Here is a 14,555-nt window from a genome sequence, read left to right as displayed (position 1 = left end):
GGAGGGTGGTGGCGACAGGCACCCGCCCTTGGCGGCGGCCCCGGAGTGTCAGGTGCCGTGAGAAGCGCGCGCGGGAGGGGCGGCCGCGAGCAGCGCCCAGGGAGATGACGGGAGCCGACTTCCCAGAAGCGGTGCACGCAAGGCACAGCTCCGCACGCAAGGGGGAGGTGACCGCGGGAGAAACCTAGCCCGGGGCTAAAGTTCGTGGGCGTGGGGAGGGGTGCCGCCCCCGCCCCGCCCCCGCGGCTCGCCCGTCTCCCTGCCCCCCCCACGTCGGGTCCTCACTCCTGCTTGGCTCCCCGCCCTGCACCCTCGGGCTGGACGCGGCCAGGGCCACTCGGCCTTCAGCACTAGGCGTCGTCCCCGCCCCCCCCCCGAGTCCATTCTACGCGGGAAACCCGGGGCGCCCTGCGAGGTGGCCGGGCTTTGTGTGCCCAAAGATGATCCAGGACCCAGATCGCGTCTCCCCCGCCCTCTCCACCCCGCCCAGGTTTTCCTGATCTCTCCACCAGAGGCCGGATGAGAAGTTTGCCATGCCAAGTCTAGACCTCCGCGGAGTTTGTTTGCGAGAACTTAAGATTTATTATTATCTTTTAAAATAATAAGCAGGCAAGGCCACCGCCACCACTTGTGGCTGTCCCCGGCTCCCAGAGGGTCAGATTACCTTCCCTGGCCCCAGCAGGCACTGCGTGTCTGGGAAAACCAAGCTCCAGTCACCGAAGGGGGAGCGCAGGGACGTCCTCCCGGGGCGGGGCGCGCAGGGACAGACCTGGGCAGGTTGGGTCCCCCAGCGCGTCCTAGGGGAACCGGGAGGCCTCAGCGGAGCGGGGCTGGATGCCGAGCCCTCACCCAACAAACGGAAAAGTGCTCGGGGCGACCCCGGGCCAAGTCACCTGGCGGCTGCAGGGCGCCGGGCGGATTCGCCTCCAGACCACGCTGGGCCCACCCCCTGACGCCCCCCCACCCCCCGCCCGCCCGAGCCCCGTGGAGTGGACAGTGGCGGCGCGCCCCGCCCCCTCAGGCCCCACCCCCGCCACATCCCGCTCCCTCGGGTCTCCACATAGTCCTTAAAACTCGCGGGAGTGGGATGGCGCGTGTGCTGTCTGCCGCCAGCGCCGAGCCCTCGGCGACGCCAGCGGTGAGAATCGCCCGCGGGCTGGGAATCCGAGTCGGCCTGGATCCCAGAGCTATGGGAAAAGCCTGACTTCGGCGGAGCCCCCAGGTGTCCGAAAGGCTTGGCCCAGGACGGACCTTTCCTCGGGTTCCCATCGCCATCCGTGCGCTCGGCTGGCCTGGGACCGCGCCGGGCGCGCGCGCTCACGCACCTGCAGGTGTCCAGGGCGGGGCGCCTCCCCCCCTTCCCCGGCTTCCCCGCGACCCTCAGGGTCACGTCCTGCCCCGGGCCAAGGCGCCAGCGTTTCGTGGAGGCGGCTGCTCCGCACCGCTGGGAACCACACGTGGCAGCAGGTCAGTCTGCAGAGCTGCCTTCCTGCGGCCTCTTCAGGGGAGGGGTGGTAGGGACTTGAAAGGACACCCCACGCTACCGTCGCCAGGCTTGTCCTGTGGCCCCGGGATTGCAGGAACCGTTACCCAGCTGGGCAACGCAGAGGCCGGCGCGGGGGTCGCGGCGACCAACCTGCTTGCGCTCCCTTCCTTCTCCACGGAAGGCGGAGGCGCTGTGCAAAGCGCCATCGAACCCCACCTACCCCCGGCCTCCTCCCCATTCAACGGTGCACTGTAGTTTCAGGGTTTGGGACGTGGGGTGCCCGCCTCCCCCGCCCCCCTTTTTTCTTTGCACACCCTGAGTGTCACACTCCTGCCTTCTCTGTCCTCAGCATGGCCACCGGCCTCAGCCCGGACGATCGGCAGCCGCTGAGCCCGCTGTCTATCCAGCAGACCACGCTCCTGCTGCTCCTGTCGGTGCTGGCCGCCGTGCACGTGGGCCAGTGGCTGGTCAGGCAGCGGCGGCGGCAACCTTGCTCCTCGCCCCCGGGCCCCTTCCCGTGGCCGCTGATCGGAAACGTGGCGGATGTGGGGCCCGCGTCGCACCTGTCGTTCGCCCGTCTGGCGAAGCGCTACGGCAACGTCTTCCAGATCCGCCTGGGCAGCTGTCCGGTGGTGGTGCTGAATGGCGAGAACGCCATCCAGCAGGCCCTGGTGCAGCAGGGCGTAGCTTTCGCTGACCGGCCGCCCTTTGCCTCCTTCCATGTGGTGTCTGGCGGCCGCAGCCTGGCCTTCGGGCGTTACTCGGAGCCGTGGAAGGCGCAGAGGCGCGCGGCGTACGGCATCATGCGCGCCTTCTGCACGCGCCAGCCGCGCAGCCGCCGCGTCCTCGAGGGCCACGTGCTGGGCGAGACGCGCGAGCTGGTGGCCGTGCTGGTGCGCCGCTGTGCCGGGGGCACCTACCTGGACCCGACCAAGCCGGCGATCGTGGCGGTGGCTAACGTCATGAGCGCGGTGTGCTTCGGCTGCCGCTACCACCACGACGACGCGGAGTTCCTGGAGCTGCTCAGCCACAACGAAGAGTTCGGGCGCACGGTGGGCGCGGGCAGCCTGGTGGACGTCCTGCCCTGGCTGAAGCTCTTCCCCAACCCGGTGCGCACCACCTTCCGCGAGTTCCAGCAGCTCAACCGCAACTTCACCCACTTCGTGGTCGACAAGTTCCTGAAGCACCGTGAAAGCCTCCTGCCGGGAGCTGCTCCCAGAGACATGATGGACGCCTTCATCCTCTCAGCGGAAAAGAAGGCTGCCGAGGGCGCCGGCCGCGCTCTGTTGGACTGGGAGACAGTCCCGGCCTCGGTCACCGACATCTTCGGCGCCAGCCAGGACACTCTCTCCACGGCGCTGCTGTGGCTGCTCATCCTCCTTACCAGGTAAGGACACCGGGAACGCTTGGGTTGGGCCTTTGGCTCCTCTTTGGGGAAAGGAGTGGGGCTAGAATGCTCTGAGGTCACCGCACGGGTTGAGGTTTCGCTCCAGGTCCCCACCCCTTGAAACGGAGATCGCGCCCGGGAAAGCGACGCCCAGGATCACAGAGCTCCGAGGCTGAGACGCACGCACTCGCCACGCCTAAGAGCTGCCAAGACCTCTCTGAGTCTCCAATCTCCTCCGTCCCCTCCTCCCCCGCTGGTGAATGAGGACAAATTTGTGAGACAACCCCCCCCCCCAACCTTAGCAAGGTATTCACAATGCCCGCAGATCAGCCTTGGTCACTGTCCACTACCCAACAGAAGCAAAAACTGGAACTGTTCCAGAAAAAAAAAAAGGAGGGGGGAGAAGGAATGCAGTAAATACATTAAATAAATACAACAGGAATACAGCAATGTAATTGACACCGGGGTAAGAGGTCGCCTAGACCTGGCGCTAAAACTGTGCTGCACATCAGAGGTTTGATTCCTGGGTAAAGTAACCTGGAGTAGGTCCGCCCCCAGAGGCCTGCCCTGGGACGGGAACACGCGCGGCAGTCCCCAGAAGGCAGCCAGGACCATCATAAAATTGCGCTTGGAATGAGAGAAGGATTAAGCAACTGCAGATGCAGTTATTCTGACTGTGAAAAACAGCTAGAAGGCCTACGGGGTCTCTAGAAGGAATACAGAGTTTCTAGAAGGAATATGGGTATTTAGGAGGTATCTGTGAACCTCTGTGCCTCTAAAGTGAAGCTCTTTCAGCTGTAGCTCAAGGCTCACCTTAATGAGAACAGCGATCTCTTCTGCAGTCTAGCTCACATGGATTAAACAGGTGTGGGTATCAAGTACCAGTATAAGCAAATAGAAGGAAAATAAATTCTGTATGGAAATTTACCCTAGAGGACTAGCTTAGAGTTTGCCTGAAATTTAGAATTAACTAGTCATATTTCTGTATATTATCTGGACCCATTACCCCAGGAACAAGCATTACCCACAAGAAAAATCTCAATTGAGATTTGAAAGACCTGAACTCTCCATCGAGCTATTTCTTGGTGTGTAAGAAAGCAGTTAATGGATGCTGAATGAGCTGGTGCCCCAGGGTTTAGAAGGCAAAATCTTTTTAATTTTCTTACTGGAATCTATCCAACCTGTATTTCCTTAGATAATGTACAATTTTCACTAATTAAATGTTTTGCATTTTTCCAATCCTTCTTTTGTTATTTAGAAATCCTGTTGCCATATTTATGAGGTAGGAAAGTCAACCAGAAAGTAGAAGGCCAGGCCAGAATGGGATCAGTAGGTCTGGGATAAACATAGAGTATTCTGAAAAGCAGGCTTTCTTTTTTCTTATGGGGAAGGAACTATAAATAATTCTCCATGTATTCTATTTAGGGAGCAAAAGAAAAGAAGTTTGAGGGTCACTTTCAATTCAATAAAGCCAAAGAATATTTTTCTTAGTACTGGGTTGGTAAAGAGTAATCCCTGGTTCCGGACATACATGTTACTGAAACCATACTGTGCCCATTCACTTATGTGTTTATGGTCTATGTCTGCTTTCACTCTGCTACAGGAGGTAAGATTGAGGTGGCAAAAGGGAGGCTTTTGGCCACAAAGTCTCCAACACTGTCTGACCCTTTGTGAGGAGAAGGTTGGCAGATTTCTTAAATACAATGTTAAAGAACTGAATTTCAGAAGTCACCCACGGTTTCATCATTTCCATTGTTTTCAGAGTTACAGTAATTCTTACGTTCTTGAAAATTCATGACTGCTCTACTTACTATTACCTGTAGCAAACACTTTCCCATCTTTTAACACTGGTTTGAATAATTGGGATAATTATGTACAGATATGGGGGCTGGGAAGATGGCTCAGTGGTAGAGTGCTTGCCTTGCATGCCTGAGGCCCTAGGTTCAATTCCTCAGCACCACAAAAGCAGAAAAAGCCAGGAGTGGTGCTCAAGTGGTAGAGCACTAGTTTTGAGCTGAAGGACAGTGCCCAGGCCCAGAGTTCAGGCCCACGACTAACCAAAAAAAAAATTATGCACAGATACATGTAATCATTTCATTTCATTTCTTTTCTTTTTTCCCATTCCTGGGGCTTGAACTCTGGGCCTGGGTGATATTCTAGAGGGTTGGGACTCTGGGCTAGTGCTCTACCACTTGAGCCACAGCTCCTTGGATTTTCTTTTTGTTTCTGTAGTTTGGTCAAGATAAGAGTCTCACAGACTTTCCTGCCTGGCATGTCTTCAAACCATGATCCTTAGATCTCAGCCTCCTGAGTAGCTAGGATTACTGGTATGAGCCATCAGTATTTGGCTGGAATCATTTCTTAAACTTCAACTGTAGTCATTGATTTCATTTACATTGAAAACTTCTAGCTCCAGATGTGATGGTGCAGACTTGTGATTCTACCACTGGGAAGCTTGAGGCAGAAGGATCTCAAGTTTGAGGCTAGCCTTTGTTAGCCATGCTGTTGCATGGCTATAAACAAATATTGAAGGAGACACTATCTTTTTAAAAATATTTTTAAAGGCTACTGTTGTGTTATTGTACTGATTGATCTATTTTCTGAAAATACACTTCTAGATATGAATTACTGGGTTTAAAACAAAGGACAAAGACTTGGTAGCCTTTATAGAACTTGCTTTCTGCTGAGCTTTGTTGTCCAAAGGATTTTCAGTAGTTTCTATCAGCAACGCTGTGTAACTATTACAGCTTGTATTAGAATTAGCCTGTTAAAAGCTTTAAAATACATAGCTTATCAAGATAATAATAATACTTTATAAAGTAAGAGCAAAGCATTTGCCCAAGGAAATGAGAAGACAAGAGATCTGACTTCAGGAATGCATTTTAATGTTTGTTGGTCCTGGGTACTTTTGACTTTATAGATTTCCCAACTCTTGCATGAATTAAAATTATATTTAATGACTACATTAATATTAAGGCCTACATTAAAATTATATAAAACATTTCTACCTACAAGTTCATTTTTAATGCCTAAGGGTTTTAAAAGATACGAAACATTTTTGTGGTCTCTAAAAAGAATTGTAAGCTATAAACACTGTGTCTGCAGTGCCCAATAGACAAGTCAGTTTAGCTGTTACGATGTGTTTTTAGAATGAGAAAACTCCAGTCTAATTGTTTTCTGAGTTAGGAGAGGAAAGGGAGCTTTAGCCATATGGGGCTAATTACAAACATTGTAATTGTTGTGGGGCATAGGGACTCACTCCCATAATCCTAGCTACTCAGGAAACAGAGACTTAGAGGATTGAGGTTGGAGCTAGCCTAGGCCAAAAAGTCTGAAAAACTCCATGCCCAAAATAACCAGCAAAAAGCCTAGTTGGAAGCTTCGCTCAAGTGGTAGACTACTAGCCATGAGCATGTAAGCTGAGCAAGCACAGGGCCTAAGTTCAAGCTCTGGTACTGGCTAAAATATAAAGAAACATATATAATATGTATCAATCAATAAAATATAAATAAAATACAAAAAGAAAGATATCAAATTATATATATATGTGTGTGTGTGTGTGTGTGTGTGTGTGTGTGTGTGTGTGTGTCTATCTCAGAATTAAAAAAATAGCAACCTGTTTTAGGTACTGTTGTTTTTTTTTTTTCAGAAGTATTGAGTCATTAACCTAGACAGCCTGTACAAGGAAAAGCAGAATTAAAACAAATTGAAATGTGCTTTTAGATGAAAGAATTAACTTGGCTAACTTGTTTCGTTTTCCTTGTACATTAACTTCCAAACAGATACCCTGACGTGCAGGCTCGAGTGCAGGAGGAAGTGGATCTGGTGGTGGGAAGGGATCGCCTGCCTGGCATGGGTGACCAGCCCAATCTGCCCTACGTCATGGCCTTTATTTATGAAACCATGAGATTCTCCAGCTTTGTGCCTATCACCATCCCTCATGCCACCACTGCTAATACCTCCATCTTGGGCTACTACATACCCAAAAACACAGTGATTTTTGTTAACCAGTGGTCTGTGAATCATGATCCAGCAAAGTGGCCTAACCCAGAAGTCTTTGACCCAACTCGTTTTCTAGACAAGGATGGTTTCATCAACAAGGAGCTGACGAGCAGCGTGATGATTTTTTCAGTGGGCAGACGGCGGTGCATTGGCGAAGAGCTATCTAAAATGTTGCTGTTTCTCTTTGTCTCCATCCTGGCTCACCAGTGCAACTTCAAGGCCAACCAAGATGAGCCGTCCAAAATGGAGTTCAGTTACGGCCTAACTATTAAACCCAAGTCATTTAAAGTCCATGTGACTCTCAGAGAGTCCATGGAACTCCTGGACAGTGCTGTTCAAAAGTCACAAGCCGAGGAAGCTTGCAGTGAGAAGCCAGAGGTGAGCTAAGTTGAGAAGTTCTCCACCCTTGTTGGATGAGGGGAAAAAATTGGTTTCCCCCTTGTTTTTGCAGCTTCACTTTTAGCTTCTAATGTGCTTTAAACACCATATGGCCAGCAAATGAGGTGAGCTCTAGGTGTGAAAGCTCCTGGAAGAGGTTTAGTGTTGGAGATAAGGACCCAAGGAAGAGTGCATATTATATGCATCTATCCATACGCATATGCATTGTCTATATATGCATTGGATCCTGATACTAATAATTTATTCTGAGAGCATAATTTGGATTTAAAACATATACATGTGTACCCACATGTCCACACAACTATATGATGAAGAAATATTTCAGTGCCTTTTAAGGGAGACCTAAGATGGAATATCTGTGAACAGAAATATACGCCACAGAAAAACGGTTAAGCAAAGCCTCAGGATGCATTCTGGCTACAAAGACAAGCAGTTTCAGTGTGTGATGTGACTAAGGGTGACAGAAAAAGGTAAAGTCAGCAATTCCTTTCTTGCCATTTCAGTAAAATAGCTTAGATTGAACATAGTTATTTTTGAGTGGATTTGTTTTTTTCTACGGATGTGCCTTTCTCCTTTAGGAGGAATCATAAATCCAGTGCTCAAAAAGAAATGAGTAGTTGAATTAATAAGCATACTGAGTTTTAGAGATTTACCCTGAATTTTAGAATGTAAATTATTTAAACTGCAAAATTCCAAGCTAAAGTTGTGCCAAAGTACAGTAACAGTTATGAAAAAGAAAACAACAACAAAAAGATTCAACAATCAAGCTAAGCTTTCGTTTATGTGAGAGAAATGTATTGATTTCACTCTTTTCTGTTAGAAAGAAGCTCATATCACCAAATAGTATTCAATACATACAAGATAGCATAGGTGTTCATAAGCAGCATGTAAGTTTTAATTATTTTGTTTAGAAAATGTTGAATAAAAAAATCACACGTATAACCAGTTCAATGGGGGTGAAGTCAAAATCCATTTGCTGAACCTGGTTAAATCATCCTGTATATACAACTAGGCAGTATCACCTATTTGTGATATAATTTAAACCAAACCAAAGCAAAAATCTCTTCTCATCAAAGTTTTGGGCTATTGACAAATCTCAAAATTAGAGCAGGAGATGTATTTTTATTTTGTTATATTTTTGTCAAAATTGTATTCATACTATATATTTTTTAAATTGATGCAGTTAATATGTAGAAATTGCAAGGCCTTGGTATGCCCAAGTTTTAACTTGATTTTAATTCCATTCTGATTATTGAGTTCCACATGACGCTAGCAGAAATCTGGCTGTTGTTCTGTGGAAGGCAATACACCTAAACTTCTTTTGAGGGAAAAAATGCCATGCATTATATAAATTATATAAATGTTCTTTTGCTAGGCAACAAGAAGGGAAACATGTTATTACAGAGTAGTTTCTCTTTTAAATGATTTCTGGAAATTTAGTCTTTTTGTCTTCTCTTTCTTCCTCTCTCTCTCTCTCTTTCTTTCCTGAGGCTGGCTGCTGATCCTGAGCTCTTTTGCTCAAGGCTAGTATTTTACTGCTTAAGCCAAAGCTCCATTTCCAGTTTCTTGGTGGTTAATTGGAGAAAGTCTTGTAGACTTTCCTGCTGGGGCTGGTTTTAAACCAAGATCCTCAGATCTTAGCTTCCTGAATAGATAGGATTAAAGGCATGAACCACCAGCACTCAGCTTTAAAAAAAAATTCAGAATTGTAAAGATCCTTTTGGGAAATGTTTTAAAAATGGAACTGGAAGCCAGAGGAGATGGTTGTATATGTTTTCTTGTTAGGATAGCCACCCTGTGAACAATTTCTTTGGTAGTTGGGAAAAGAATAAAGCTTGATTAGGATACATACATTTCAATCATGCAGACAACCTGAAAACCATCTAAAAAGAGATGTCGAGTACAAAAATACAAGAGGATTTTTTACATGTTAATTTTCATTTCAACAAAATTTCCAAAAGGCAGTTCTACTGTATTCTGAGAACTTATTGTTTGGTCTATTTGAGTAAGCTTTTTGGAATTTTTGTATCAAAATTACAAAGGAGTATATGGTAGCTGTGTGTATGAGTGGGCTCGGATGAAAAAGAGAAAGAATGAAAGCAAAGACAGATCATATTCCCACTCACTTGAAGTTAATTCAATCAAAGCACAGAATTGGAATCATGAACATTTGGGGGGAAAAAGTTTAGTTTGCTAGGACTCAATATGGACTAGCTTTAAAAAATTTTAAGCAGATCTATTTCATAGTTTGGAATTATGTATTAATAAAAATTTCTTGCTAATTTTTTATTTTAAAAGTTACAATGTACTTTTTTGAATATGAAAAATTATTGTTTAAAATTATTTATTAACTATATTAATCAGGCTTCCCAATAATTTAAAGTTTTTTTAGATTCAGGCTATTCTAAAATGTTATGGTCCATCAGGGCTAAGGTAAGCAATGTCAGGCTCCCTTACTTTTACTCTAAGAGATGCAGAAGAGCAAAACCAACCATGTTCTGACCTTGATGCCTCATGAAGTCACACAGGTCCAGATAGACCACATGGACTACATGGAAGACAGGTGGGTGCTTGGAGTTTGCCTACCTTATTTATATGTTTAAAAATCTAGTAAAAGCATAGGAATTTAAAATAAAAACATATGAAAATAACCAAATTTGGAAGCTACAGCAATCAGATTACTGGCTTAATAAACAGAAAGCCTCATTTTATCTTTGCTAGAAGTAGACTATGTTTGCCGATACTATTAAACTCAGAACATCAACTTCAGATTATTGCAACAATTAAAGTATACTTTTATGAATGTCTCATTTATTAAAGCTTTGACTGTGTCAGAAAATTTTTCCCCCCAAAACATGAAAATGTCTCAGATGTGTTTTGTGGATTATCTAAATGGTTTCATGTCCCAGAACTTAGCCTTTATCTGTGAAATGTGACCATACCTTTGATGTCTCCATACTAGATCTATGTTAGATCAAATTGTTGCATAGCAATATACGTTACTTAGTTTTTAGCTGTGGTACATATACTTGATGATAAAATGTATACTTCTATAGATGATTATAACTCAGTTATAGCTTCTTATTTTGCATTTTCTTATTTTTGTACTTTATCATGTATGCCTTTAGTGTAGCAGTTACAGTACATAGTTGTAACCGAGATATATCCTGAAGACAAAACATTAACATGTAATTTTTCTTGTTCGATATATTAAATTTCAAGAAAAATATCTGTATACATGATTATCTATAATGAGGCACCATTATGCCAATAATAAAAATCATGTTCATAATTTTTGTTTCTGTTTTTTATTGTTATTATAAAGGTGATGCACAGAGGAGTTATAGTTATTAATTCAGGAAGAGAGTACACTTCTTTTGGACAATGCCACTACTATCTTCCATAGGACTACATGGTCATAGTCAGGCTAAGAGAAGGAAATACTTTCTTGGAGGGGAAATTCCTTTAAAAATCTAATGGGGGGTGTGGATCAGTTGTTGGCAGGATACATGCAACAATGTGGACGGCTCTCAAGGGAGGTGAGTAGGAGAAGTCAGCCAGAAAAGGCTGTAGGCTGTAAGATTTAGATGCTCATCTCAGAGAGGCAGAAGTTTAGTGATGGAGAGCAGGTCAGTGATTGCCGGGGTTAAAGTGGAGGGAGTTCACGAGTTAAAGAGGGTCCTGATTGTGCCAGTGGGTACAGGGATATATACTTACGTAAACCTTCATAAACTATACCAAAAAAGCAAAGAAAGCATGAAAAACAGTTAAAAGGAAGTTGTCGCAAATGAGCTTCAATGAAGCTGAATAAAGTGTGGCAGAGAGCACAGCAGCGGACAGCAGCTAGCCAAACAAGATGGATGCACTGAATGAGCAAGGTCAAGCTGGGGTATGTGCATGAGTAACACGGCCTGTGCTGAAGGCTGGAGGTGGCATGAGGTGGTGGGGAGAGGACTGTCCGATTCTCAGGGCACAGTGGGAAATAGTAGGCTTTGGGATGAGCAATCATAAAGCCCTAGGCTTCAATTTCTCCTCCAGGCATTTTAATTTTGATTGAAAAATTAAATGAATTAATTTTAATGTGCTGTAAATGCTGATCAAGCCCTGATTGGGCAAGGGGCATGGGTACAGACAATATTCTGAGTACTGGTGATGTCTAGGCCCCGAGTTCAGAGCTGATATGTAATTGAAAAGGAAACGTAAGATTTCAGTTAGTTCTAAGTGGTATAAATGTGGTATGCGTATAAATGGTGTGCATGTGTGAGTGAGTGTGTATGTTTGGGGAACTATGTAGAATAAGTCAAGAAAGCCTTTCTGAAGGGTACAACACCGGGGTGGACAGTGAGAACAAGTCAGTGTCCTCTTACACCCTCCCTGAATGAAGGCCGAGTTATCAATATCAGTGATCAATAATTAATGACTAATAGTAACTACCCACAGTAGTTATGAAAAAGCTAGTCAATTAGATTGATTTTTATGGCCACTTATAATCTGGGCAACATAAATACAATCTCAGCATATCCCTTGGCAGAAGTGGAGGACCGGTCCTTACTCTCTTGTGGCTTTTGGTTTGCCCAATGGCATTGGACAAATGACCCAGACCATTCTCTGCTGGGGATTCCTAAGTTCATTCCTTATCACATTCTCCTTGGATTACAGAGGCAGTTTCTAAAAGCGAACCAGAGAGCTAATGCAATTTTCAGCAACATCTTTAAAAATACAAGCTAGGATGGTCTGTAGTTTCTTCAACAGTATATGCACTAAGGAGCTCCAAATCAACTTCTGGATCTTCTGGAGGTATTTAATAAACTTTAGCTCTGCCCCTCCAATAAAAGTTTTACTGTATCTGGTTGAAAAGAGTTACTAGCCCAGTCTTCATGGGTTGCAGAACACAGCACAGGCAGCCTGCAGTTCATTTCTAGCATGGTGTGTGGATGGCCAGCCAGCTTCCCTTCCCGGTGATTTGCTTTATAGTCTGAATCTGCCTAGGGAAAGGAACCAGGGAACCAGGAGGCAGATTACAGTAGCTTTGCAGAGCCACACTCTGAGAGGCCAGATCTGGAGTTCTCTCTCTGCAGTGAGAGCTAGCAGGTGCTCTGGCAATACAGGACTTTCTGTGCCCCTTCTTCCTGCTCTTCCCTGGGGCTCACATTTCTCACTTGCTCCAGTTCAGCGAGGCCCAATGGCTACCTCTGTTGTCTTCCCGCCTGACCCAGCCATTGCCCTGATAATTTAAGGCTCTGCTTCTGTAATTTCCACAGCTGGCGGGGCTGCTCTGTGCTCTGCGAGAGGTTGGCTCTGGCAATGAGACTTGCGGGGGCAACACACTGCACAAGGCAGTGGAAGAGTCGGGCTAATTTTTTAACTGTGTGTTTTTAAACATGGTTTCCAGGAACCTACTGCTATAAAAAATGGCTTAACTTCCAGAGATGGCTCTGGAAACATCCACCAAAGCTTTGTTAACAAAACCAACAAAAACTGTCCGCTTTCCTCAGGGCTCCTTCAGGGCTCATTTTCTTTAGGTCAGTGTTGATGGAAGCAGGAAGATCCCGTTTAATACTTAGCCTGTTTCTCCACACTCTCTTTAAGGCCAGCAGTCTTCTCTATTTCTTCTGTCATTTCCTCTAACGTTTCTCTCTTGTGAATGCAACATAAAATTAACCATGGCTAGTGTTTGCATTCCCAGTTCAATCCCCACAACGTAAATGTAAACTCCATAGGGGTGGGATCTTTTTGTCCCACCCCCAAATGTGGCACATCCAATCAGCCTGCTGGATTTTTCTACACAGTAGCCAACTACTGGGTGATCAGATGATCTGATTACTGCTCAAATAAACAACCTACTTGTGAAACAAACTACTTGAGCTCCTTGTTTATTTATTGTTCTGGGGACAATATGATAACCACTATGGTAGGCACTATTCACCTGGGGTGGTTTAAATTTAACTTAATTGAAATTTTTAGCAGGGCGCTGGTGGTTCATGCCTGTAATCCTTAGCTACTCAGGAGGCTGAGATCTGAGGCTCTCATGGTTGGAAACCAGCCAGGGTAAGAATGTTGATGAGACTCTTATCTCCAATTAACCACCAAAAAAAAAAGAGAGAGAGAGCTGAAAGTGTAGCTGTGGCTCAAGTGGTAGAGTGCTAGCTTTGAGAGAGAGTGAAAAAAAAAAAAAACTCAGCTACAGCCCTCAGGCCCTGAGCTCAAGTCCCAAGACCATACTCCCAAAGAAAATTAATTAAATTAAATCACAAACTTCACTATTCAATTCCTAAGTGATATAAGCTGTATTTTAAGTAGCCTCATGTGGACAGTTGCAACTGTTTTTTTTTTTTTTGCATTCCACCAGAACTGTGCAGCACTATTATAAATGAAACAATTTGTCAATTTATTGGGTGTTTTGTTTTTGTTCAATTGGTAGCCATCTGTGTAGTGGCTAAGTTAGGTAACACACCAGATGGGATTTCAGACTCTACTTCCTTGACAGGTCGCTTTGAAAATAAGAATGATATGAAAATACATATGCAAAAACCTAAAGGGAGATTCAAGTAGAATACTTGAGGAAATCAAGGGAGGGAGAGATTAACATCTTCCACTTCAGGGGAGGAAATCCAGGAACACTTCATGGAGGAGGTGAATTGGAAATAGAGAACTGGTCATTCCCCCAGTTCTTGAGTTTGGAACCCTCAGCACCTTCAGAGAACTGGTGGTTAGTAATGCTCTGGTGGAAAAATGAGCTTCCAACGAGAAGGTTCAAAGTTACGCTTCCTGTGGTTTCGGGGTTCTGTTCTTGCTTTTCGCTCAATTTTGCCTCCGGAAAAGTATAGCTTACTTCCTCACTGTTGCAACAAAAACTTCTTGTTCTCTGAGCTGAAGAAAACAGAATGTAGATGATTGCTTTTCCAGCCCTTCCCCACCAAGGCTGGGAATTAGAATCAAAGGAGGGTTTGCTCCTCATGCAGCTTTGTCTTGCAGAGCAAGGCCTGAAGTCATGACTTAAAAACATGCTGAGGGATAATGAATGGGTAGTTGAATGGGATTTTTCCTTACCTGGGATTCTCCATCTGGGCTTTCTCACTCCTTCCTCTTGCCTATATGGGCCAATTAATTCTAGCCTGGTCTTTACCCACAGAGAAGCCAGTGCCCCACATGGAAAATAAATCAGGTCAAAAGAACAAGATATAGGGCTGGGAAGGTGGCTCAGTGGTAGAGCGCTTGCCTTGCATGCCTGGGACCCTGGGTTCGATTCCTCAGCACCACATAAGCAAAAAGAAAAAAGCC

At 45.7% G+C, this 14,555-nt stretch overlaps 1 protein-coding gene across 1 annotated transcript; it reads left to right on the top strand.

Moving 5' to 3' along the window:
- The first annotated feature begins 1,088 nt into the window (after window positions 1–1,088).
- LOC105986861 (cytochrome P450 1B1) lies at window positions 1,089–8,769 on the top strand. The gene is made up of 3 exons (XM_013017974.1): window positions 1,089–1,467; window positions 1,836–2,873; window positions 6,656–8,769. Exons 2-3 carry the CDS (start codon window positions 1,837–1,839, stop codon window positions 7,260–7,262), a joined length of 1,644 nt encoding a protein of 547 aa, XP_012873428.1. The 5' UTR covers window positions 1,089–1,467; window position 1,836; the 3' UTR covers window positions 7,263–8,769.
- The last annotated feature ends 5,786 nt before the right edge of the window (window positions 8,770–14,555 follow it).

The sequence above is a fragment of the Dipodomys ordii genome, unplaced genomic scaffold, assembly GCF_000151885.1.
Source record: "Dipodomys ordii isolate 6190 unplaced genomic scaffold, Dord_2.0 Scaffold37, whole genome shotgun sequence".
Taxonomy (NCBI): Eukaryota; Metazoa; Chordata; class Mammalia; order Rodentia; family Heteromyidae; genus Dipodomys; species Dipodomys ordii.
This window is presented reverse-complemented; position numbering and strand designations above follow the sequence as displayed.